We start from the raw sequence: 27089 nt of genomic DNA on the forward strand, positions 1-27089 counted from the left end.
TTATAAATTGAATCAATTAACTGCATACATTTATTTTTATATTGCTGCAGAAAAACATACTTTTTGTATATGTATTTGAATATAGAAAAAAACTATATATTTACAACTTTATGCTCTTATTTACAAATGCAGTATTCAAAACAATGAATTTCTCTTTTGGAATTATTTCAATATCTTAATTTCTAGCTAGAATTATCCCATTTGTGCATGCAAAAGTGATCCGGCTCACACCTATACAAGCGCGGACTTGCTCGAAAGTCGCCCGAGCAAAAGAGGAGTGCCAAAGCGAGAGACTGGCTTGGAAACAGATTGCGCCTGGTCACCATAGAAACAGCAAGGCGACGTGACAATGACTCCGCGGAGCCTGTGGAAGTGCACCAGTGCAGCAGTAAGAAAGAAATGGAAATGGGAGGAGCTGGAAATTACTCACACCAATCTGTTTGTTTTGTTAATCGGACTGATTGACACATGCCGGAATATCAAATACACTTATAAGTCCACTTTGCTGAACTAACTTGGACTACTAATGTATTTATTTCTTATTTATTTGTCTGTCTGTTGTTGTTATTTTTGTACTATGTGGTTTATATCTGATTATACTTTTATGTCATTGTATAATGACAATAAAAGCATTCAAATCAATATCTTAGTGGTAAATAATCAGTTAAGTGATTGCGAAAAAGTCCCAAAACTTTAATTCATCGTACAAAACTATTTGTTTTTTCAGTGCATACTAATCGGAGTTGTTAACTGCAATTATACTTTTTATTATTTTTAAATAAATAAATCAGTCCCAGGTGTAAACATTCTTAACCAATCCACCACTCCACCACAATCCCTAAAAGAAATAGAAAAAAACAACAACAAAACTCAGCCAGAACTTGATAACAATTTTGTATTAAATTACATTGAATACTTTTGTTGTCATTATACAATACAAGCATGAAGTCTGATAATACTTTGTACTTCAGTGTGTTTTTTTCTATTTCTCTAAGGTGTTGTGGTGAGTTTGGTGGAGTGATCAACAAGGTTTACACCGGGGAGTGATACCAGATATTTGTCGCCAGTCTCCAGCTCAAACTGTGTTTTTTTTAAATATATTAAACCTCTTCATATTTATTTATTTGTTAATTAGTCCTGTGCTCCAGACGAAATTGTTATTCTGCGGCTTGAAATGACAAAAAAAATGAAAAATAAACTTACAATTATCTTCCATATTCATTAGTTCTGTTTGATTTCAAAATAAAATAAGCAGAACTATCATAACCCTAATACTTATGGTCCAAACAGTCATAAGATATGAGATATGAAACATAATAACTTTGATGTAACATAGCAATAATCAGAAATTCCCCTTGGAAGCATTCTAACAGAAAGTGCCGCTATTCACATCATAACAACAAAATTGTTTTTTTTCCACCAACACTCTGTAGTATTATGATCTGCACCATGCAAAAGGTGTATTATAATGTGTTAAATATATCATATTTATATACCAATGCATGAGAATAACGTTAATGGAAAAACAGGCTCTTTTTTGACATTATTGGACGATCTAAATCATTTTTTTCTGTTCTTAGAAATAAGAAAAGCTAAAGAACACCATGCCTTTTGCTATTCTCGACCCATTACAACCTTCCCACTCTCCCATCTGTCCCCTAACGGCCATTTTTTTTCTCCCTTCGCTTTAATACACGGCAGTAAAGAAGTCATTTGAGTGGCTAAAAAGGTAAATATTGTTCATATCTATCGTTATACAAATAAAAAAAGGACAAACCAAGCTACTTTGGGGGAAAAAACTCGAGTGTTTGTTGTTTGCAGTGTTCACTAACAGGTTTATTTTGTATCTATGAGTCAAATACAACAAAAAGTCACCATCTGACAGCTTGCGTACGTTTTGTTCACTGGCTAAATACTTTCTGTATTTTGGCAGAGATCAACCTTTGATTCCATAAATAAGCGCTATTTTTTTCCTTTTTTTTTTTGGCATGGTCACCAGAAGCTTTCAGAGTGAAGATGAGTTGAGAATGATAAGAGATTTATAATAATATTACCGCTTCCTGTGAGGTCCAAAGCCTTTTCTCTGTTTTGAACACAATATAACACTTAATTTACGATCCTTCTTCCAGTATACAACATATATTTACCAATTATTTCCCTCAATAAAAGAGACAGCATGCAAGTTTTCTTTCCAGATACTGAAAATCATAATCTTCCAACGATTTACTGTGTTTTTTATTACCCAAAAAGGTTCAAATCCATCCAAAACAATCAAAATTGACCATTAAAATTAACCGCAGGACCAATTCAACGACTTTAAGACACAACAATGACTTCACCACTCTAAATCTTCAAGAAAATAACTAATCAATAACTCATCAACATTTTGAGTTTGTCCATTGACACAAAGACCTTCAATTGTAGTACAAATGTACACATTGAGGCAGCAAATTGAGCCAAAATGGCAAAGCACAGTGGCTTTAGTTGCAATCACAACTTGTCACTTTTCAACTGCTTTCTTATTCTGACTTCTATCTTTGGAAAGAAGAAGTCCCGCAGGTCACGCATCCAAGTAGAAGTGTCAGGATGGCGAGAATAGCAGCAATCATATTTTGTTGTGAGCTGTGTAACCCTCAACTATTGATATTTTTAGCCCTACCTGTCAAATGCTGCTTTCCCTATTATGGATTATTATTTTTCATATTTCCTCTTACAATTGTCTAACAGCAAGAAGCAAAATTCAAAGACTAAATAAGCACTTCATCAAAATTCATACTTAAACCTCTCAACCCAAAAAACTAATAATTTAACTCTCAAGATAAATTAGTAAATAAAATCAACTGTTATTACTATTTACAAGTGTAACCAATATTTTCACAACCTGTAGTATCAATATGTCCAAATATGAAATAAAATATGCTTCAAAAATGGTCCTGAACCCCAAAACAAAACTATATACATCATATTTTTAACCTTAGACTTTTTAATAGTCAAAATAGTGAATGCATTGGCTTTATTATTATATTTTTTTAACATTAAAGGGCCATTAAAGAGCACACCCTTATTAAACTGAGATTTAATAATTAAATTTTTCTCTGTGCTGCATTGAATATCTTTTCTAGGTAATGTAATTATCTCCAACGACAAAACAAAGAGTCGTAATTCTCTTCAAACAGGTTTATGGTGGAAGCCAATAACGGTATAAAAGTAGCAATTAATAAATGATCCATTAAAGCCATAGGCAAATGATTTATGCACAATATCCTGGTGTGTAAAGTCCCCGCCCCCTTATATGGTGTTATATATTTGGCGCCTACCAAAATATTCCTTGTTATTATAACACCATGAACCAAAGATTCTGCTTATATTTTGTAGTTTTTGTTTTCTGCAGCTATGTATTCATAATTCATAATTGTTTTTTTTCTTTTTTTGTGTGTCAAAGTTTACAATTTATTATGCACTGGAATATTTGCCTTAATCTTAATTAGAATAGATTTTTTTCTCCATATATGTCGAAGAAACACTTTTTTCCACATATTTTGTGACCTAAAGCTAAAAGTAATGACCGCATCACAACACTCACGAAGGGCCAATTTCCCTAACATCATTATAAGATATTAAACTTTCTAACCATATTTTGAAGCTCAAACTTCCTCACAAAAACTCCCAAACAATCCTCATATCAAAACTTTTTCCTTACGCTTCTGACCTACTAAATCAAAGAACCCATTTCCCTACTTGGTACCCAGTTTGATCTCTTTAGGCCTACTTTGGGGACCACCATCCCCTACAAAAAAACCATATTTTGTCAGACAACACTTGAGCTTGTCTTATCTCTGTTGCACTGTACACCTATTTGTGTAGAACTCTTGTTTTTCCACATTCAGAGCGCTTACGGGGGGGTAGGGCGGCCAAACAGAGTCTCTCCACTGAGGCGAGACGAGGAGAAGAAGGAGGAAGAAGAAGAGGAGGAAGAAGAAGAGGAGGAGGAGGACGCCATGAGTGCTTGGGCAAGAGAAAGCAAGCATCCTCCGCGTAGATCTAATGAGATTGAAAGGCAGAAACCAGAGGAGGGAATGCCTTTCTCTTTTTCTCGCTGTCAGTGAACACACTGCACACACTCAAGCACCCCCCCACGCCCGTGTTTACTTGGTGTGAAGCCACAGAGTCTCTCTGCAGCAGATTTCGCTCCATTACGCAAATGCCGGGCAACAGGAGGGGATGCCACAAAGAGATGTTTCCCAGTCCTTTTAGAAGGATTGGTCGCTTCAGTTACCAACACGTGTGCATTCACATCGTTGACCGTGCCATTAAATGGAATTTAATGGAGTTGCTGCAGCATGACGCCATTGTTATGGCTGTCTATTTCCTACAAATTAGGAGTGTAATTAGTATGGTGTGGGCCAGAAGATGGAAAGCTGCCAGCCTGCCGCATCAGATGTGACACGGCGTATTCGTATGACAAGCATTACTTTCCTGATACGAGGCCAAAAGGCACAAAATGTCTTCCCGTTGGCCCGTTTTGTTGGAGTGGATAACTTTATTCATCCCGTATTCGGGATATTTCGTAGTCACAGTAGCAGGAGGGTGACGATGCAGAAATAGGAAAGGCGTTTTAAACATAAATAGATAAGTCCTTGAAATATACATCCACATACATATATATAAGCACATATATACATATATACATATATAAGCACATATATACATATATAAGCACATATATACATATATAAGCACATATATACATATATAAGCACATATATACATATATAAGCACATATATACATATATAAGCACATATATACATATACATACACATATATAAGCACGTATATGCATAAACATACATGTACATGCATGCATACGGTTTTTAGGTCGCTTTACATTATCATACATACAATTTAGAATAAAAATATAATAAAATAATATTGCTACTATCGCTACTTGTTGTGTTGTGGGTAAATTGACTTTTTTGAACATATTTTACTACCAGTAAAGTGTTTAGAAAATGTATAGTATGTCAATATCAGTGGGGAAAATTAACCAAGTCCAATTTATTAGTGTTTGTCTATACTTTTTTTTAAACTAGTTCTTGCTTTGCCAAATTAGGGTTGGTATTTTATTTCTGCTTTAAAGTCCGTGGATGACGACAACCTATTAAAAAGATTTAAATCACTAAAAGCGCTGTGGTTCAAAAGTTGACTGATTGAGATCTTTGGATCTTAAAAGTCTGGAGAAAAGACATCACAGGTTGATCGCATTAATAGCATATCTTTAAATCATCACATTTTAAGATGACACAGATAAACAAACTAATCGTTTTTCTATCTAGTAAATCCACAATCCCTTTTATGTTTGCCTAATCATTTGCTAAAGTCCTCATCTGTTTACAAACTAGCTTCACCTTTATAATTTGTCTGTCTCACTCTGCTTTTTGCTACCATTTTATCCACTAAATGATTCAAGGATTCATTAAAAAGTGCCGTGTTTTCCTGAATAATTTAGAACATCGTTAGTTTCAGCTCTACTCAAATGTTGTATTAGTGATGGATATGATGATTTTCTCGCCAAAGCCGCCAGGTTATGCACGCCATTGTTTATGAGGCTCAAGATTGAGATTGATTAAGTGCATAATAAACTTCAGAAAGACCAGCATTCCAATATTTTCCCTTTCTTTTATGATTTGGTGCATTCCAGACACCCTTTTGTGTCTATTTTTACTTTAAATAAGATCAAGTTTAGTGTTAAGAACACAAAAAAATCATTTATAGTAAATAAAGCCTTAATCTGCATCATTTTTGTGCTTCTTATTAAATTAAAAGGCTGTATTTGCTGTTTCATGGTGATTTTACGCACAAATATTTAAGTACCTCATGCAAAATTCCGCCTAAAACACATGCCAAATAAGAATTTAGCATTCCAAACAGAAACTGCTTGCTCAAAAATATACTTTAACATTAATCAGAAGAGTCTGTACCAAGAACACGATTCTGGCGTCGACATAGGAAAGCAATAGACAGCTGACGCCTGTCAGGTCAATAACCATCAGTCAGCTGATCAGATATTGAGAGACGCATCAATCACAAAACCACCAGGGAAGCCTCCAGAGGAAACACAAACACCTGGGACACATCTATGTTACAGTAGAAAATAGGTTCATGCACATCAATGTTAACCCAGTGTGTACCAAAATATGTTTTTTCACAGCAAAGTCTGTAATGATGCAATGTAAACAACCACTGTAGTCTGAACTTCCAGCTTTGTAAGATCAAGTAAACTTATCTAAACCATCAATATCAGTGAATAAATTCATATTAGAGAAATAATTGACTATGAGGAAGAGCTATTCCAAATTATTTGTAAAAGAGCAACTGCCTCCCACACTCTAGCAAATCATTATAACATACCTGTCAATTTATACATTTTTCCCCTATTTTATACGTTTTTTGATCATTTCAAATTGTGTATGCCATCAAAAAACTTTTGTTCAGTGTTTTTTAAGTACTTTTTTTGTAAAACCGATCTCATTTTACCCAAAACATCATCCTCAACTGCGAATATTCTTCTGCTTTAACTATACTTTTTCACTATACAAACATAGCATGTCAGAAAGCCGTCCACTTTGTAGAAAATGTTACTTTTATGTGCGCCCAATGTGAGTAGATACGTGCATTTATACAGTTTTTCTCGCTTAATATGGGGAATTGCAATCATTAATAATGGGAGCAATTGGCCAAGGTTGATAGAAATGTAATAAATCACCCAAAAGGGAACAGACCAGATAAGTTACATAATTCTTTTGGCATGGTTGCAAATAATTGACCACCCAAATTTAGAACATTTTGGAGCCACTCCACTATGCCGACGATCAACCCAATCCGCCATGCTATTGAACACACATATAAGCCTTCATGATCAGCAAGATCTGGTCATAGTTCAAAAGGGTGCATTTATTGATGTCGCCGGACGCGAGTAAATGTGAGCCCACCTCCGCATTCTCTTTGACCCCACTTTGAAGCCAAAGCAATTGTGTTCACCCCATCACCAGAGACGTACATGAAAGGCCTTGGCAACTTTGAAGTCCACACGAGCGCCAAAGTCTCGGACCCCCCCGACCACTTAAGGCCTTGCAACCGGGGCTCCTGAATCAAACATACCTATAAATAAACAAATCCAAATGACTGTCCTGCTTTTGTTTCCGTGGCGATGACAGGGAGGTTATTGTTCTCGTCGAGTTAAAACGAAAGCTTTCTTACTATGCTTTGATTATTCTTTCCAAATGCCTATATTTTCGTGGCCAAAAAAAAAAATGTACTATGCAAAAACACTGAAAAAAAACATCATAATTGCACTAGAAAATGGTTACAAGGCATATGTATATTTAATGAGCTTAGGTGGTGAATTAGTTTGAGCCCAACAGCTGTCCTTTGCTAAAAAAAGAGTGAAATCCAGTGCACTTATCATATAATATGATTACATATTTCTGATCAAAGCATTAGTAACTGATAAAGTAATGTAGTGTGTTTGTATTGTGTGATTAAAATGAACCGCCTACACAATTTGGGTGAACAAAATACACTGCAAGATGGACGTGTCATCGATGAAGGCTTTGGCAACCCAGCCAGATTCATTCTTTTATAACGGGCTTCTAATGTCTGGTCAGGAGAGATTAAAGGTCTGCCGCTGCCTCTGGCAACACCATCATTTAAGACCCTTTCATTAGGCGTGGACGGCTGTGCAAACAGAATTACCCAAAAGACTACTGGTATTAGACTTAAGGGCAGAGTGTTTCTTAGTAGAGGTTAAAGAGTTGCTTTGCATGGAAAATGAAACGGCGAGAGAATGCCTGCAAATGTTTTTTTGCAGTTACTAGATTGCATAATTCGCTTGTTATGGCAATTGTATAGGTCAAAAAATGAACTAGTTAGGGACAGTATGTCAAAAGCAATAGTTATGTATTGAAAGGCATTGTTTCTTGTGCCTCAAAGTGAAAAAAAATGCATTTATTTTCTTTTTTATTCTTTCTATCCTTAATTTTTAAAGACTGTGATGCATGAAATCTACCAAATGTGAAGTGTGAAGTACTGAAGGATCACTGTACTTGTTTTTTTGGACATTTTTTTAGCCTATTGAGCAGGAGACATGTTGCCCACGTCCACCCCTAGACGACGCCTATCCACATGCACAAGCGCATACACAGAAAAAGCCTTGATCAGACCAAGGTACATTATCTACAGTGGTTGCCTAGCAACCAAATGGAGACACACAATATAATTGTTCATTTGTATCCAGCTGTGTCAGCAATGGCTTGCCAAGTCGGAGAAGCTGTTTTTTTTTCCCCCAATCCTGACATACTCGCGCATTTTATGCAAAATCACGTATTAAAAAAAAATGTATTGCAGACATATTATTCTCTGGAACTAATGACTTCCTATTCATAAGTTAAGGAAGTCATTTCTATGCATACTTTAGCTTTTAAACCCATTTAATATGGCATGTAAAAAGTAAGTTGGGTGTCTAAAAGCTAAAAAGTTTTCAAGTTGGCCCCTCGCTAATCCTAAATTTAAGCCTGTTTCATTTATAAGTAACTAAAAAAAAAACAATATTTGACCTGGAAAATGTATTTCATTGTATATGTATGTATGTTGCAATGTATTTTACATGTTAGACTCAAGAATCAATAAAAAAGTGCTAAAAAAAATAGCCAACAGCCCGATAACTGACCTCAGAAAGGTGACGCCAAATAAATTTGCTGAAAAGGCGGACAAACAAAAGAAGCCACTCTCTCACTGGTGACACGGCGTTCCGTCGCCGACACCCAGCGGGCGAAGGACTCACCCAGTAAGAACGACCACGAAGTCCATTACATTCCATCCGTTACGGAGGTAGGAGCCTTTGTGGAATGCAAAGCCCAAGGCGATGATCTTAATGGCTGCCTCAAAACAGAATATTCCAATAAAGTAGGGCTCTGTGTCGTCCTGTCGTTGGGAGAAAGAAAGAAAAAAATCACAGTAAGAAAGGGGCATTTAAATACAAAAATACAGCTAGAGACTTAATCAAGCATAAAGTGAAAGAAAAAAGGGGGTAAGTAACATAGAGAAAGAAAGATCACTCATTTTATCTCTTCATCCGAACCAAAGCGAGAGTTCAAGAAGTTGAACGCCGTTCTTTAAAGGGCGGGTCAAAATAAAGGGGAAAATATAGGGACAAAAATACTTTAAGGAGTACTTTTACCTGAACCTGAAGCAAGAAAATGTCATAAAAATACATTTCCCAGTCATTTTTGGACTATAAGACGCACTAAATATAGGGAAATAAATACTTTTTTTTACACCTGCAGAGAATTGGTGAGTCAAAAATGAGCACAGGTGGAAAATAAATAATAAAAATGTAAGCCATACCAAGCAGCAAACTAAATCCAAACACACACACTAAAAAAACAAAGCCATTTTTCCTTCCATCAGGTCAAAAACGAGCATTGTAATGAAACCTAAAGTTTTAAAGGGAAAGTAACGAGTCCTGCTTATTGTTGGCGAAGGAGTTGGCGGTGTAAAAAACATTGCGCCTGTCCTCAAAATTCATAATTTGTTCAAAAAAATGCTTAAATGATGACATGATAGATTACTTCCCCTGTTCGGGACTTGAACAACGGCTATCTTCCGCTTACACTCAAGCCTTTTCCACCCTCTTTGGTTTTCCTCACTGGCTTTCAGCATACTTCAAGCTGACAGACACAGTCCCCAGCTCCAGCCCCCCCGAATCCTGCTGCTTCTTCCAACATAAATAATCATATAAAAGGCAGTATGACGGACCAGAGCAGGAAAAAGAAATGTGACCTTTTCTATATCGTGGTCCACCCACGCTAAAGCAAAAGTGATAATACACCTTAGACAAGATTTACCGTATCGTGAAAGGTGTTTTCAACACATGTTGTTCAGAGCTGTGAAGTCTTTAATCGTTCATATATAGATTTTTAAGCTACCATGGAGTCACCAAACTGTGAATATAAAGTCGTTTAAATGGTTTAATGGCTGTTGAGAATACGTTAAAATAACTTGAGCCAAGAAAATCGCATTAACTCCTGATTATAATCTTGGAAAAAAAACAGATTGAGGGTGTTTTTTTTGCCTCACATCCATTAACGCCATCCCATAAATAAAAGCTGATCACTTGCTGCCATTAAACGGTTGCTGTTCTCAAAGAGAATTAGACGATGAGATCTAAAAAGGATCCTTTTGTGGTCTAACAAGTCTCACTACTCGCTTAGTTTGTTTTCCTCGTCATAACAATCTCGTGTTCGGAATCCACGTCACAGCTGTGGAGAGAATTTGAAGCAGTAGCAGGTGGGTGAATGTGACAGGAATTCATTAAGTTAGTCACACAAAAGCTGTGGCTCCTTCTAACACGTGCTATTTTAAACTCAAAAGTGCAACCCATAGAAAAAACTACAAAATGTACGACACCCATATTGTATTCCTAATACTAGCCGGTTCTTCACCACTTTCTGACACTTGAACAAATGTAAGGACAAACAATGTTACCGTTCACCAAAAGCAAAATTCCATGAGGTTTTCAAGTTAAAAATGGCATCTTACCAGACGTTCTGACATGGGCGTCTTGTCACTGGCAGGTAAATGTTGCTCCAGGGCCAAGACGATACAGTTGGCGATGATTGTTGCCAGGATCATGTATTCAAATGGAGTGTGAGGATTAAGGAGCACTTGAAAGTCAAGCAGCATTCATTTCATTACAACATCAATCATTCAAACATCTTCTAATGGAGTTTAAAGTACACTATCTGGACAAAGGTCAATTAATTTAGTAGTCTAGACTACACCCATTATTTGGTATACCCATTTTACATTCTTAAAATAGAACACATATACTTTTTTTATGATTCTGCAGGAAATTCCAGTATATCAACATCATATTTTGTCCAGAAAACACTTATTGAATGTTTTCTTAACCTTAACTTAAGATGCATATTTGTGGTATGTCTAAAATTCAAATGATAAACTTCACATATGCAAATATTATAGAAAAGTGAAGCTGTTTTGAATAGAAACAAAGCAAATCTTTATGGTCTATTATTTTTCTGCTCATATAGAGACATAAATATTTCATTTCATTATTCCCAATATCCTAATGTAATGAAATACTTATGTATTTTTTGAGAAAAGACGAATGACTTATGCCTTTACATTTTGACTTGAGTCCATTAAAGCAAAAAGGCATCAAAATACCCTAGTTGAAGGCTTTCTGGAGAGAATGAAAGCATCCTATACATGGTCTCCTGATCTTTCCACATGGTTGATCATTTCTAACTATTTTCAATGGCTGGCTCATTCTGCGATCCATTTTCGCTAGGTCATTGCCCACGGGGTCAGGTCTTATTGAGGGGTTGGTAATGAAATGCTAAGAAATTGAAAGTTTATGACCCTAGACTTACTACTCATAGAAGAAAAAAAAACTGGAGGCTGACCCATGTGATATTCTGTCATATCTCGGATTCCATTCACAATATTGAGACTATTTTATTTTTTAATCTGTGTATACTCACACTTTAGATTTCAGTTTAAAACATCTACAATTATGGATATTGGTGTTTTCCACTTGCTCAATAACACTCCCTCACACTTTAAACAAATGTATCATCTATCTGTCTACCAATGTCTGAAATATGAGTCCACATTTTCTACAAACTTGCAATTTTCGTTGATTAGACTTTCCTACACCTTTCTTGGGCCCATAAAGGACAAATAAAACGACTAAAACACCAAATCCAGTCTCTAATCTAAAAAAAGGAAACCATGGCTGCTTTTTTAGAGTTCGCTTTAAAACAACATAACAGAATAGGCGGAGTGGGCGACTTCAGCACCATGGAGAGGGCTCACAAAACTCGCGAAAACAACTCCAAATGCGTATGTACTGAAATCGATTCTGTGTGTATATATTATTGTATTCTAGCTTTTTAGACGTGCGTGAACCTCTTAACCAAGCATAATTTCTGACAATAACACCCCGAAGTGTCAGATGCAACCAGTGGTTTTCGGACATGAATCGAGAAATACTGTCGATGGGCACCCGTGTATTTTTTTTTTTGTTGCAAAGGATATGGCCATTCTGTAATACGTTTTGCATACTTCCTGATGAGGTTGTCCTCGCGGAAGATGAAGAGGGAGCGGTTGACAGTCAAGCAGTTTTGCTTGACAGGGTTAGGGTTATAAATGGCCATTGTCCTGGCCCTCTGAGCCATCGACTGCTTGTACATCCTTTGGCCGCCCGGAGCGCCTCCTCCACGGGCGGCCCCTCGCCCAGCACCCGGCGCGCCTCTGCCTCCGACTCCTCCGCCTCCTCCTCCGCCACCACCACCACCACCGTTACCGGTGCTCCCTCCATAACGTGTGGGGAGATCTTCAGAAATACGAGCCATTCTGGAAACGCAAAGATCCAATTGGAAAAATCCGAAGTGGTTTGAGTGGGAATGGAGGAGAGACGCATCACAACAAAACGTGCTTCATCCAAAAAAAATAAAAGCACTAATTCTTTGGCTTGGCTTTTAAGAGCGAGCACTACAAGCGCAGATGTTTCCGCTGATTCATCCTTGGTAAAACGTCCAAATAGAAAAAAAGTTATAGACAACCCCCTAAAAAAAGGAGGGAGGAAAAAATGACTCCAGTTGTAACGAGACAAGATCACTTCATTGAAGCTGTTGCATCCACGGAGGGGAGAAATCCTGCCTCCCCATCATGTCAGCATCGTGGCCGCAGCCAAACACCAGTTGAAATGCCGGTTCCTTTTCTTTTTTTCTTTTTTCAACCCCCCCTCCACACAGAAAGGGCTGGGTCAGTCCAACAACACGCGCCTCCTCAGTAACTGACAAGCAAATCTGACGCCAAGGTCCCTCCGGCAAACTGTATTTTGGAGCTCTCCCTTGTATGAAGCCGTCCGGGTTTCCACGAGTCCTCCCCAGTGGAATAAGGAAGAGCTCTCATGTGATCGATGACAGCCTATCAGTGGTCGGCTCCCTTCCCTGCCTCTACTCCCTGACTGGAGAAGAGCCAGGTATGAAAACTGTAGTAGTTCATGTGGTGGGTGTCAAACATAGGGTCAGCGAGCCAGAAGTGGCCCGTCATTTGGTCCGATCCGGTCCGTGAGGTAGTAATATTTTCTTTTTTTTTTACAAGGGTGCTGTAGAACTAGAAGTTTGTGAGGGGTGGGATCAGCTGACTGCATTGTGTTTAATTATAATAAGAAGATTCGTCTTTTTTGCATGTTATTATGCCTCTGGGAAGAACAATATTGGGTCGTAGAGGATTATGGGATGGAGCTTACCTTACTAATTCTGATAAGTAAGTGTGTTAGTAAGTGAGTCTTAAAAGTGGAACTATTACTGGAGATTTGTATGTTGTAGTTGTTGATGCAGCATAACATAAAAGCCCTTCCACACCACTGCAAACCAGGCCTGTTTATGGAACATTAATTACCAGCGGGAATTGTTTTATGCACGCCGGTTACCGGAGATGATGCTGATGCTTTTGGAAAATTGGATTGTAAAGATTTGTTTAAAAGTAAATCTCATTTACGGGTAATGATGGGGGGATAATGACAATAAAGGCTATTCTTATGGCTGGGTTTCAATTGGCATTCAAACTCAAATATACTAATATTTTTAGGAGATATGTCTATCTCTTCTTTTTCAATACTAGACTGTTATCATCACTTTAGTAGTAATTGCATATCATGTTTCCCTTTTTTAGATAAAGCAGACAATTTCATAAGATACTGTGAGACAGTCATCTGCTGGTTCATTTTAGACACTGCAACACACTGGATTGTATACTGTAGTACTTTAAAATGATCACAAAACATTAAAAATATACTTTTGAGCTCAATTTAGAAACCATGTTAAAGTTATTTTTTGTGTGTGACACTGTACTTTAATGTAAACATCTTCAAATACATAAAATACACAAAAATTGACTTACCTGGTAGGCCAACCTGTATTAGTTTCCATGTCATGCTTATGGAATAATTCTCCTAAAGCTTTTTGTGCTCCATTCAAGTGCAGAACTTTGTCATAATTAGTCATCTTGGTCTCACAGTGTTCCCAGGAAGGCTCCTCTTGCTCTCGGGTTGCAACATGCAAGCCCCCAGGTCGCTCATTTGCCCCTTGGCGAGGCCGATCCTGGTCACGTGGCGAGGCCCAGGCGTCCTCGTAGCGTGCCCCCAGGGTGAGCATCCGCCATGAGCTAAATGTGGCTGAATAGAGAGAAAAAACAACAAAATTATTACTTGGAAAGTAGACAGTATTCATTTTCTTCTAACTTGTTTTTCCATTTTTCATAACCTTTGACCTTTTCGATTTGCAAGACAATTTTGTATGGAAAATGTGCACAATTGTTCTTTTGCTTGGGTATATTAGCATTGATCCAGAAAATTAATATTTAGATTATAATGCAGCTGATGGCATTGAATTTTAAATATTTAAAAATACATTAATGTAGTTGGCTTTGCCAAGCAATACAACAACGTCTTTTATTAATCATTTTCTTCTTCTGAGGTGCACTAACTACCAGTGATGAATTTTGCATTCACAAAATGATCCTCTAATATAAAAGCAAGAGAATTAATTGGTGTATTCATCATCACCAACACTTAGAAAAAAATACTGTATGTTATTTGGGAACTCTCAATCTGGATGCTCATAAATTGACAAAGTTGTGCCTTTTTTCTTGTTCATTTTAAGTACAAAATCCAACATCTCATAGAGAGATCACCTATGCTGACATTACTATGAACAATGTGTGTCATATAACTGTACTTTACCATCTACTACACACGTGCTGGACTTTTCTGCATCTCCAAAAACTACTTTGCAGACATCCAAATTTGCAGCCGAGGTCATAAAACACCATTTTTTCCATGCTCTATTTCTCCATCTGATCTATCCCGATCGCATCAGCAGTTCCTTCCTCCACTTCTATTGCCTGCAACCATAGCAGCCATCATGTCCAAAGGGGGTTGTTAATTGGTTTCAGAGGGCCTACTTTAGCTCTCCCTTCTGTAAACTTGCATCAAACATTAAAACAAGCCCCACATTGTTTTACAATTAAAACCATGGAATTATTTCACTATTTCAGATTGCACCATTTAGTTTTATGTGTTTTTTTTAGATTGCCTAATGATTAGGAATGTGGTTGCACCAAAAATGCAAGGGAAGGAGTACTCTAACAAAACTTTAAGTACTTAGGGTAGGAATCTTTAGGAAATAAGAAGGATTTAGCAATAAATAATAAAATCAAACCTTATATGGAAGATATGGCATGATGCAAAAAACGCAGATAATCTGACAATACCAAACAAATTCACAAAAGAGACAAACAAAAGGTTGATTAGAAAGTACATGCAGCTGGAAAGGAAAGAAAGGAAGGCAAGCCCAGAAGGACAAAACAGCAAAAAGCACACAAGCAAGCAAACAATTTCTCCTTTATTTTGTGAAATATTCAAACTACTACACATCAAAATAAATGATCAGATAGAAGTAGATGGGAAAAAAAGTTCTGATATATAAATGTGTAAAAAATAAAGATTGTGATTATTTAGGTGAGTTATTTAGTGGTGCATTTTTTTGGGGAATAAAGTAAATAAATGAAGGTATTACCATAAATGACAGCAGATTGGATTTTAGCCCATTTGGAGGATTGAGGAGGTTTTCTCTTCATGACGGATCCAATCATAAAAGTCAATTTGCAGGAGCATTGGAAAGCAACTGAATGGCACATATGCTGAATAAAGTTCTCATTTGGATTAAAAAAAAAACACTAATGTCTCCCACTGTGGAACGCGGAAAGGCTGCATCCTGTCAAACTGTGTTTGAGGACCTTATCATCAGAATCCTGATTGAAAAGCTCCTTTGCATTAAGCATTCAACAGATTTTAAGTGTGTTTTATAGTCAGGAAGGGAAAGATTAGAAGCCCATTTGGAAAAACCAAGAGGCGTATACTGAAAGATGCATTTTTAATCCAGTCCAAAGGCCTGATTAGTTTCCTGTTTCTTTGGAAGCATCATTTAACAATGGTTTGCACCTCCATGGAGGAAATAATTAGTACTGTACATCCTTGATGATGTGAGCTAAAATTAATGTATTTATTGCAAACATTTGCTGAATAATGTCCTTTAAGCTTTTGTATTAAAACTAATCAAGTGCAAAGTTTCATAAAGTTATGTTTTATCAAAAATATTTACAAACTAAGTGGGAGATTGAACAAAATTAACAATAAAAAAGCAAATAAACATGTTTTTTCTACATTGACATGTGGAATCAAAATCCTATCAATTTATGTTTACTAAAAATATTATAAAAGTGTATTTTCTTTATGTCTGACAAGTGGAACAGAGTTAAGCCTTCTTTTCTTTCTTACCATTTTATTTTTTTTATAAAAACAACTCCATTAGTAATCAGTAAGTAAAAGAAAAGTAAAAAAAAAAACAATTTCTGTACAGCAAGCTTTATTGAGCATTGTACCAGATCACATAATATACTGACGTCCAAAATCCCCAACAAACCTTGAACACATCTCAAAAAGCCCCCAAATAAGGCTGTGAGATAATTTACTAGATATCCTACAAGTGTCATCATTCTTTTGATTCTCAAAGTATGTTTTGTTTTTATAAATAGCAATTTGTGGCTACTATAATAGTGACTAGTACAGACAAGTTTGTGTATTGCTTGTACAGTGAAATAAAGCTGGATAAATGCTCAAAACAGCTTTTTAACAAAGGCAAACTGGAGTTTGGAGGTTAAAAACGGGCCATTTTTAAATACCAAGATTTTTTTTTATACAAAAATGTACAAAAATCAAAATGTGCACAACTTCTAGACTTGGGAGAACCTTAAATGGTCAAAAGGAAGGATATTTTAACAATGGAATTAACTGTCAAACATTTGAGAAGACCATAAAACATCATGCATTCCAAAATTTGAGACATTTGTGTTTCATTTTAGGAAGAGCCTACAAATACATGATTTTAACAAGGTGAACTTAATGTGAATTTGAGTCAATTTTAACATGTTATCATTATAATCCAGATTTTTTTCTGAATTATTTCATCATAACATCCAGATTTAAGAGGCCAATGTGAATTAATTAAAAGAAAAAACAAGTTATTTCCATAATTCATTGTTTTTTCAACCCCATTATTTACATGGCCTTAGCATCACTTTATGTTCACCTTGAATAAAATTTCCTCACATTCACAATACTTCTCATCCAAAAAGAAAATTGTGAGAAATGAAACAAGCATCAAAATGAAAGTCTGAAGGGTTTATTATTAGATTGTAACGTAGCGTCAGTTTCCAGTGTGGTGGGGGGCCCGTTGCGCATCTTCGCTCTGAATGTCAGAGGACGAAATTACATCACCTCACCTGAGGGTGTGGTGATAGTCTTAAATTTTCCAAATTAAAAGAGAATAAAGGAAGAAAAAACAAAAAAAGCTGAAACCCTTCCCCTTGTATGTACACCAGTCTACTTTGAAGCATCCCACTATGTATTGGGCACGTGGCTCAGACTTTGGGGATGCAATTGCTGCCTTTTGTACTGTTCTTGAACAGCCAGTTGCTGGAACTGGTCGGACGTGGACAGTTTGTGCATCAATGGTGATACACAGTTGGCTGGAATGATCAGCCCTATGGGAAAATAACATTAAGGTTAACAAGAGTTCTTATTTATTATAATTTATTTGAGCGCAAGGGATCCTCACCGACGATCCGTTGGTCGTCTTCCGTGCGCAGTCGGACGATCTGAACCTTGACGTTGGTGCCACTGACCGGCGTGAGAACCTCTTCCAGCTCGTTCCATACGCTCAACACGGATCCACACAGCACGTAGTATGTACGGCAGCGCAAGCCTATTTCACACTGCAGCCCCACAGAGGCCTTCTTACAGTTACCCCGCCTGGGGGAGGGGCACAAGAAACATACATTTCATTTATAGTGAGACAAAGTAAACACAAACAGGCGACTTGTATATATCCATATATGTATGTATACTTATGTATATATATGTATATATGTATATATATGTATATATGTATACATATGTATATGTATACATATGTATATATATATATGTATACATATGTATATATATGTATACATATGTATATATATATGTATACATATGTATATATATGTATACATATGTATATATATATGTATACATATACATATGTATATGTACATTTGTATATATGTATGTGTGTGTATATTCTTAAAACAATATTGATAGACAATTATATTGATGGAGGTAGAATGCTTGAATTGGATGTTGCCATTTTTCTTATGCTATCATCCCACAAAGTATTTTATTTATTTGCGTTGTGCAAATGACCACCCTCATAGCAACTCGACATACGCACCAGAAAGCATGCGCACAAATCTTTGCCGACGAGGTGTGTTGCTCGTTCCAGTGTTGCTTGGCGTCTTCAGATAACACCTGAAAAAACGGGATTAATATTCTGCTTAAAAGATATTCATTATAAAAAAAGCAGCTTTTTAGGAAAAGAAAAGTAATAAAAATCGTCATACCTTCTTAAATTTCTTCTTGAGATCGGAGTACGTCTCCAACTTGAGTTGCCTCCCCGTGTTGGGCCGATAGACCAGGAAGAGCCTCTTCTTTGTGTTCACTTCTTTTACCAGGATAGCAGTTTTCTTGTTATTCCGTGACTGCCAAAAAAATAATAATTAAAAAGTTGTTCATGCACGTGCTATTGATGCATCTAATTTACACTAAAGCCCATTGGCTTACCTGTACATAGAAGCCATCATCTGATCCATTCTGTTCCGCCCAGGCATGTGTGGCTTCTTCCCAGGACATTCCTCGCTCCACACCCACCTGCATTCCAAAATAGGCAACTTAGTCACAAAAAGTTCCATTTCAAGTAAAAAAAAATAACAATCGCAACAATCCAGCTACCCAAAAATGCTTAAAAATCTCAAAAACCCACCGTGAAAAGCTCCACATGTCCAGATGCCGTGTAACCTGGCGTCAGGAACTTCTTGCAGTCAACCTTTTTCACCTTCTCATCCCCAGAACCCAGATCTTAAAAAAATAACTAATTGTAAATAAAAGATTCATAAAAAAGGCTATTTTTCCTAGCTCTTACCAAGAATTCCCATGTCGAATCTGCCATTCCGCTTGGCTTCCTGAATGACAGCCGCCAGCGTGTCGGAGAAATATTGAAACAAAGCGTTTTGCTGATGGACCTCCATACCCAGAATACGGTTGAGGAACTTCCCAATGTTGTTATAGTCTGTCGAAGAAGCCATTTTTTTAAAGCATGAAAAACAGAGACTGGCAAAAGTAGTATTTGAAAATACTGTATAGTAACCCTAAGCGCACCTTTGTCTAGTGACAATGCATTGTATCTGTCCTCCAAATTAATGAGTCCCACGCCTATTAAGCCTCTTTGAACATCTAAAAAACATGTTACAAATCATTGTGACTATGAGTTGGTTGACAAAATCAAATGACTTTTACTTTGACAGACATACCTTTGAAGAAATCTCCTTTAAACTCAGAGGGAGGCGACACAAGTGGCGTATCGAGCTTCACAATCGACTTCATCACAATTTCTAGTGCATTTCGGCCATACTGCAATAAAAAAAACATGTTTCATTCAGTCACCAAATTTGCTTATATTTTATCAAAAACAAGCAATATCTTACTTTGTTGTCAAAGTTAAACCTGCTAAGGTCACGAGTCTCTGTCGCTCTTCTATCTCCGTGAGTGAGGGCTCCCTGAAAGACACATCGCATGAAATTCAGTTTGAAATTGAGTTCATTTAGAGTTCATTGATAAAAATTCACTTACAAGACTTTCTAATCTCTTGGCCACGATAGAAGCAAATCTCTGCTCTCCAGCCAACTCGGAGATGAGGAAGACGTACTCTGGAGCTGTGACTTGGTTGGACCGGTGAGTTCTTCCTGCGAATCACACAGCAACAGTGAGTGAGTCATGGAAGGGTCAACAGCGAGTCCTGGTAGCACTCACCAAACTGCTGAATGGCTCGATCGGCGCTCCACGGCAGCTCCAACGTCATGTGCACCCTACGACGCTGATTCTTAACCCGTCGGTCGGCTTGTAGCGAGATTCCCGAGCTGGCTGCCTCTGAGATGATGGCAATGTGCTGCAGCCATGGACAAATACAGTCAATCAAGACTCAAACCTAAAAAGATATTACTAAAAACATACCTTTTCTCCATCCATAAATCGCTGCTTCTCCGTCAAATTAAGGATTTCCACAGGGACATCGAGCTCCGAGCGACTCTCGTATGTGATGGTGCCGTCATCGTTGCTGACCACGCGACCTTTACGACCAGTCATCTGTGGGAGTTTAAATACATTCAAATTGACAGTAGTGCAAAGAACATCTACATTTTTTCAAAAACAAGTCCAAATGTAGACTGTAATTTATATTTTTGTACCTCTGCAACATTTTCAGGACCTCCCAGCTCATCAATAAGCTCATCCAACGTGTTAGGCGGCAGTTCTTCAGCCAGTTCCTCCAGTTTCTCCAAGAGGTCCCGCTTCATCTTCTGGGCATGCTCGACTGCATCCTGACTAGTCAGGCAGCTATCTTCAGGCTCGGGTTTGACTGCAACACACATTTTTTTTGGTCATTATTCCCCTGAAAATTTCATTTCAATCCCAAGTCTGACATTTACCCGTAATTGGCGTGGGCGGAGGGGCGACAGGCGTGGTGAAAGCAGGCCTGGTGGAGCCCAGGCCTGACGCCAACAAGGCACTTTGAATGGAGTCTGGGTCGATGCTCTTCCTTCGCTTTTTCTTCTTGGTTTTCTCTTTATTCTTTTTGGGTTCCTTTCGGACGAGCCAGGGATCTGGGAAAAAAAATACCATAAAAATTGGACGTCTTTTGTCAAAATCTGTAGGGGTGACAGAGCCCAATTTGCATGGCATGGCATCGGGGTCCTCACCATCCTCGTCATCTTCCCCAGATTCCTCCCTGAACGGATTAAAGTCGTCGTCCTCATCCGCCGAGCTGGCCGATTTGAAGCTATCATCGCTTTCGCCATCCCGACCCGAATCCTTATCCGACTCGTCAGATTGGCTTTCCTCCGAACTGGTACCTGAGAGCCCTCCATGCTTGCGAAGTTTCTTCTGTGATTTCTTCTTGTCGTCCTGAGCTAGAAAAACCATCCAAACTTGATTCATCTGTATAAAATCAAGTCAAAAAGAAGCTGAGTTCCCATACCTTTTCTTTTTGTTCCTTTCTGCTGTTGCTGGGCTTTCACATCGGCTTGGGAAGGGGTCTTCTTAGCCGATAGGTCGATACCCAGGAGACTGTAAAGTTTTTGCCTGTCAGGAGCTGGGAAATGCTTCTCAACTAGGGACTGCAACACGCCTCTACAACATGAACAAATACAGTCAATTTATTAGCTTTTTGGGGAAAAAAAAAACCAACAAAATCAACCAATCTGTTCTTACTTTGCAGTTGACACAAAGTCATTAAGTTCTCCGCCTCCTTCCTCCAAAGCCTCCAACGTTCTCGCTTCCCCAGTAGACTGCAAACCAATCACCACGCACTGCCAAACAATAAATGAAATCATTTTAAGACAGTGCGACGACAAATAAACAAAAAAAATTAAAACTCTAATTGTACCTTTCCATTCTGGACCTCCTCCCTGGCCAGTTGTACAACTCTACGAACTTTAGATGCAATACAGAGGTACTTAAAGAACCTCTGATGGGCTGACCAGAACTGTCCCCACATGGATTTTTTCATGCGCTGCTCGGCGTCCATCAGGTTAGCCGCCTGCTGGAATTTCTCACGGGCACTCACCCACTGTATTGGAATTTTTATGATTCTTAAGATATATTATGACCTTGGATATGGGAAGGGCGGCAATAAACTCACCAGTCTGACTGAATTGTTGTACATGTGAATGTACTTCTGTGTCAGAGGTACTTCTTCGATCTTGAAAGTTACACCGGTGAAACTCAACTGTCGTGCGATGTACATTCCTCTCAGCTTCATATCCATGGCCACAATCTCCATAGCGCCCACTCCCCTAAATGGATGAAAAAAATGTCAAGCCTTACAATGATGGTACTAATAGTGATGAAGTTATTTTTTTATGACCCAAAAATTGTTATTTGAGGGGTGCAAAGAAATTTAATGGGAGCCCAATGGAGAAAAACCTTAATATTTAATATAAGCCTTCAAGTACTAGTTATATATATTTTTTCAATAACTGTAACTGGTCACTAATGAACACATTGGCTAATATTGGAATGGGAGAACTAAACTTATATAATACAGTTGCTCTATATTGAATTTTGTAAATAAATAAATGTCTTAAAAAATGACCTTTATCCTTTTTATATAATATGCTATATTTTGGGCACAAAAAAATCCAAAAATATTAGCAATTACTTCTATTTATTTTCTTTTTTTATAATTATAAATACTCATAGATATAGTTCACAGCCAAGAATATAGATTTAGTTTTTTTCTACACTTTTGCAATTACCTGCGTTCAACAGCTTGGATGAAATTGGCAAATTCCCTGAAAGGTGTTTTATGGCCCCAAATCCCAAGCCGGTTCATGTAAGCCATGTTTCTGGGTTCAGAAGCCCCTGTTGGGAGAGAAAACAACACTTTGTGCTTAGCAGCTCTCACGGAAATTGTTTATCACCCTTTCTGCACTTACCTGTGGCACTGGCATACACCACACGAGCTTTGGGGAGCTTGTTTTGAAGCTCCAAAACAGCCAGGCCAGTTTTTGTTGGTTTGGATGATCCAATTGGACACACATTTTTAGCTTTGTGACACTCATCATAGACGATCTACAATAAAGTGGGGTTAAGGAAATAATGAAAATAGTACAGAAGTGCCATAGGCACTTTAATTTAAAACAAATATATAGATAAAAAATTGAACAAAATTAAATTTAAAAAACATTTTGGGTGGGCTTGGGGAATTGTAGTGGGCCATGCTAAATTATTGTCAATGAAAAGGATACAACGCCATCAAAGTCCTCGCCACACCAGTGGAGCAGTTGCTCAAACCTGGTCTTGTACTTGCCGCCCGATTGGCTCTCTCCGATCAGTGAGGAGTAAGTGGCGAAGATGACTCCTTTCTTTACACTGCCATTATGTTTGGAGGAGATCTTGCCATACTTGAACTAGGGGTGAAAAAAAAATGCAAAGTTTTCACATCATCATGGAAATATATGACAAACCAACACTGGCTTTCCACTTAGTCACAGTGGCTCTATTTCCCTTAACTATTTATACAGTACTGATTTAACCCAAAAAGTCAGTTGCCCTTCAAAGAGGTAAAAAAAATAATAATAATCATACCTTATTTAGGGAATGGACTTGGATGTTTTTGGCGCCAATATCTCGCAAATCCCGTTCTGCATCATACTTCAAGTCATTGGAAACACTAAACCTAAAGAATTATAAAATAGAAGCACAAAAATGAGATCTTATTTTATTTATTATTATAGACTTGTGGATATTTACCATAGTGATCTCTTTCTGCCCAGGAGATAATTCTCATAGATGATACCCGCGATGGTCCGGCCTTTTCCCACACCGGCACCGTCTCCAATCAGGTAGGCCGCTCGGTCGCCACTCGGGAGAAACGTCTCGTGTTGCTGTGGTGGCAAAACAGGATTTCGCTCAAAACATAGCTCCAGGGCAGATATATAGACACTCAACTGACCTGAGCTGCGTATGTGATGGCTTCCAGCTGCAGAGCAGACAGACACCCACGATCCATGATTTCCTCTGGGATGGTCAACCGGTACCACACGTCTGGCGGGCTCACGCTGGAGAGCGAGCTGGTTTCCACAACTGGGTCAGGATGCCGCAAGCCAACTTTCACTATGGGAGATAGCAACTACCCCAGTTACCACATGGAGGAAAATAAAAAAACAACCTGGCTAGGGTCAAGGAGCACTTACACTTCATTGGCATGTACTCGGCGTACGTTTCCGCGTGACCCAACTCCTCTTCTTCCTCCTCCTCAGGCTCTTCCTCGTCTCTCATCCCATGTGCGTTCTGCAGGATGAAGAAAAACTGAATGGCCTGATACATGGGAGCAATAAAGTAGTCTCCCTTACTGACCATTGAGTGTGAAAAAGCGTGCATTTTGAGCTCATCGTGATTCCAGGCTCGAGCCATGTTTTCTTTAGTCAGGCCTTCCTTCTTGACACCATTGTTCATCTCACCTGAACATAGACACAAGTTATTTCTTTTTGAAGGGAACTACACAGTCACCTCTAGAGCCAGCCATTGTTAATATGTTGTCTAATTGCATGCTGATTTTTTTTTTGCCTTTTTCCATTTAAATCGTATTATAATGTTATTAATTCATGAGACTGGGCTAAACATTAAACTTACTAGGCCCCGTGGCAGTGGCTACCGGCGTGGCGATGTCAGGTGGTGGCTTAAGCTTCATCAATTCCACCAAACTATTGCCCTTCTGGCCCGCACCTTTCAAGCCCCCCACCCTGAGGAGGTCTTTTAACTGGAGCTATATTCAAAGGAAAACACATTAGGGATAGAAGGACTATGGTAGAAAGATAGTATCTACCTGATCATGGTTTGAAGGCACAGCAGTGGATGCTGAGGGGGGATTGTTTGTGGAGGTGGGCGTGGACGGGCCTCGGAGGGCGGCATTGGCGACGTGGACCACCTTGGTAACGGTGATGGTATGTTTGACGGGGTTGCCGGTTGCCTGCTTGGCGGCAGCGGAACCGAGCGACGGCAGCTGGTTGAGCTGATTTAAGACAAACGTGGTGGTTGATGGCTGAGGTTTGTGCTGCTAGGATAAGATAAGCAAAAGTGGATTTCAATATAACGAGGCTGCAACGTTCATTGTGAAAATTTGGCAGTTTAAAATTACAGTGTTTAGTTGTATAAAATCGCTCAGACTTATTTCATATGCAGTTCAAGTGGAAATATTTAAGGACATTATTATTTTGTTTACCCTTATAGTCACAATGGGGCCCGGAGACGGAGTTTCCCTGGATTCGCTCCCCAAGCCGGAATCTAGCGCGTTGATTGAGATAGACTGCAATGGTACCAGAAATTCCATTAATCAACCAAACTCTTTGATTTCATGTCTTTAAAAGAGAAAGGGGTCTCACTTGATGAGCTGTGGAGGTCTGTGCGACATCCTGAGACTCGGCGTCAAACAGTCCCATGTCATTGGGGCAAATGCCGCTCTCACTGAGAGCAGTGAGAAGTAAATCCTGTCCGGGATCCATCTGCAGGACAAGAAAGCATCGTAGATATTATCGATACTTGACCCATATTAGTCAAACTGGGGTCAAAAGCACATTGGATCGGTTGTCTATTGCCATCAATGGCAGTGAATGAGTAAGGATATTGCAGTATTTAATATATTTACATTTCCAATACTGAAATAAACATTACAGCATAAATAGAAAAGTTATAGCTGCAGAAAATATGGAAATCAAAATTAAAAATCCAATTCGGCAGAGGGCATTATTTTTATTATAGTAGTGTAGTGACCACTGTTCTTAAAAAAAGGTTTATGATTGTTTATCAGATGCATTTTTTAACTTGATAATATCACATTCTGGGAACCCAGATAAAAGAATAGTAAAGCTCCATTAAATATTGTTAGATTGCAAAAGCAGCCATGAGGAAGGTCGGGTCAAATGAGACACGTGTTTGCTGCGCCCAACTTCCTGCTTCCTCTTGACAACCCCACTTTGTTTTTTCTCCAAAAAGAAATCATCACAACAAACTATTTTCCTCACCAAAGATCTGACTCAATACTTCAGACGAGACTGTTGTTATCAGCCTTTAATTGTTTGTCGACTGCACCAGGGGCAGCGTGACACAGCTATGGCTAAGCTAAATAGCTTAACCGGTTAAAGCGTATCGAAAGCAAACCTAAAAATCGCATTTTATATAGCACGATGATGAAATAAATGAAACACGATATTCAATATTTGAGATCGCTCTTTGTTCATGCAGGAAAAACCTGCTTGCTGTGCTAGGCTAACTCGCAATGTCAACACCTTAACGCAAAATATGAGATGGATTTCTATAGCGATTCATTTAATATATGTTACATTAAAGCATACTGGGGCTGAAAGGTTATAACACCCATGATTGATCTCCAGCCAAGATCCAAATACGCATAAAAATGATCAATGACTTTACTGCACCGGCAATCTTGCAATGTAAACCAACAGTCCCTGAACACAACACAGCAGTGGCCATACACACATTAATATTAAATGTTTTCAATGACTACTGCTTTGGCAGGTTAGCTTTTCTTCTGATCGCGTACTTGAGGAGTTTTACTGCAAGCAGCATGTTAGGTAACCCATGACTGTGGAGATCGGAGGGCGAAGGACAGCGGGCGTTCACTTTGGAAATTCCCCACAGAAGGGTCACTTTAACGCGGCTAAACTGGCGGGTTTGCCTCGCCTGTTTGTCATTGCTGCGGCTAAGCTAATGTTAGCAAAGCTGAATTGCATAAAACACCCACTGCACAGATCTTAGGGGAAAAAGTCTATTCAATAACATCACCCGAGTCGTTGTTTTCCACACGAAATCGGTACATATATACGACGCGATCGCGAGAAGAAGGACCTTACTTGTGGGGCGGTAAACGGTGCGCCGTCGGTCCGCAATGAGGGCGCTACTCAGCGCTTGTTTCTCTTGATGTCGTGTCTGCTTCACCGATCTCACGCCATCTTTTTTTCTTAATCAAGCACTCAGCCGCATGTTGATCACGTGACGTGTACTAGGCCTCGCTTAGCCGCCCCTGGTGCCGATCCTCGCGTCGTCGAAAGGTTCGTCAAAGCGCCTGGCCACCGGCGCCGCTCGGGCAATTGAAGCCGCCAAGCCGCCACGACAGTGCATCGGCACAGAGCACGAGAGAGGTCCTTTTTGATGCCTTTGATACAAACGACAAACATCGCATCGGTCAAAGGAGGTAGCAAGGCGGCGTCACGTGACCACTGGGCGAGTCTTGATTCTTCTTCTTTCTGTCTCGTTTGGTTTGAATG

General features: G+C 38.6%; 2 protein-coding genes across 3 annotated transcripts in view; both read right to left on the reverse strand.

Moving 5' to 3' along the window:
• Positions 1-15977, reverse strand: part of cacna1bb (calcium channel, voltage-dependent, N type, alpha 1B subunit, b) — a 61277-nt gene extending 45300 nt beyond the window's left edge. Inside the window, exons 1-5 of the mRNA XM_077736750.1 lie at positions 15668-15977; positions 13992-14265; positions 12120-12437; positions 10599-10704; positions 8842-8981 (exon numbers count right to left, since the gene is read on the reverse strand). Of these exons, the coding sequence (XP_077592876.1) occupies positions 8842-8981; positions 10599-10704; positions 12120-12437; positions 13992-14265; positions 15668-15788 (959 nt within the window). The 5' untranslated portion in view covers positions 15789-15977. The remainder of the gene's footprint in view (positions 1-8841; positions 8982-10598; positions 10705-12119; positions 12438-13991; positions 14266-15667) is intronic.
• Positions 15978-16499: 522 nt separating this feature from the next.
• sbno1 (strawberry notch homolog 1 (Drosophila)) lies at positions 16500-27034 on the reverse strand. Of its 2 annotated transcripts, none has more exons than XM_077737714.1 (33): positions 26676-27034; positions 25188-25307; positions 25028-25111; positions 24632-24859; positions 24439-24571; positions 24163-24266; positions 24000-24096; positions 23759-23919; positions 23557-23690; positions 23392-23482; positions 23052-23213; positions 22740-22875; positions 22560-22665; positions 21944-22097; positions 21689-21871; positions 21514-21611; positions 21281-21432; positions 21003-21212; positions 20733-20906; positions 20493-20662; positions 20260-20391; positions 20059-20194; positions 19879-19991; positions 19734-19805; positions 19560-19659; positions 19408-19482; positions 19172-19318; positions 19013-19107; positions 18814-18900; positions 18594-18731; positions 18425-18501; positions 17768-17961; positions 16500-17693 (listed from the first exon to the last, which is right to left on the reverse strand). In XM_077737714.1, the coding sequence occupies exons 2-33, from the start codon at positions 25305-25307 to the stop codon at positions 17551-17553; spliced, it is 4206 nt and encodes a 1401-aa protein (XP_077593840.1). In that variant the 5' UTR covers positions 26676-27034; the 3' UTR covers positions 16500-17550. The 2 variants fall into 2 exon arrangements, with proteins under 2 accessions (XP_077593840.1, XP_077593839.1); XM_077737713.1 differs by having other exon boundaries at positions 24632-24862.
• Between the last annotated feature and the right edge of the window lie 55 nt (positions 27035-27089).

This window comes from Stigmatopora nigra, chromosome 17, assembly GCF_051989575.1.
Source record: "Stigmatopora nigra isolate UIUO_SnigA chromosome 17, RoL_Snig_1.1, whole genome shotgun sequence".
NCBI classification, from domain to species: Eukaryota; Metazoa; Chordata; class Actinopteri; order Syngnathiformes; family Syngnathidae; genus Stigmatopora; species Stigmatopora nigra.

Coding starts and splice junctions, on each gene's coding strand:
- sbno1 (XM_077737713.1), bottom strand. CDS start 25,307: ATGGATCCCGGACAGGATTTACTTCTCACTGCTCTCAGTGAGAGCGGC. Junction 23,691..23,758: donor CCATCACATACGCAGCTCAG/GTCAGTTGAGTG, acceptor TTGCCACCACAG/CAACACGAGACGTTTCTCCC. Junction 18,901..19,012: donor GACATGTGGAGCTTTTCACG/GTGGGTTTTTGA, acceptor TTTGGAATGCAG/GTGGGTGTGGAGCGAGGAAT.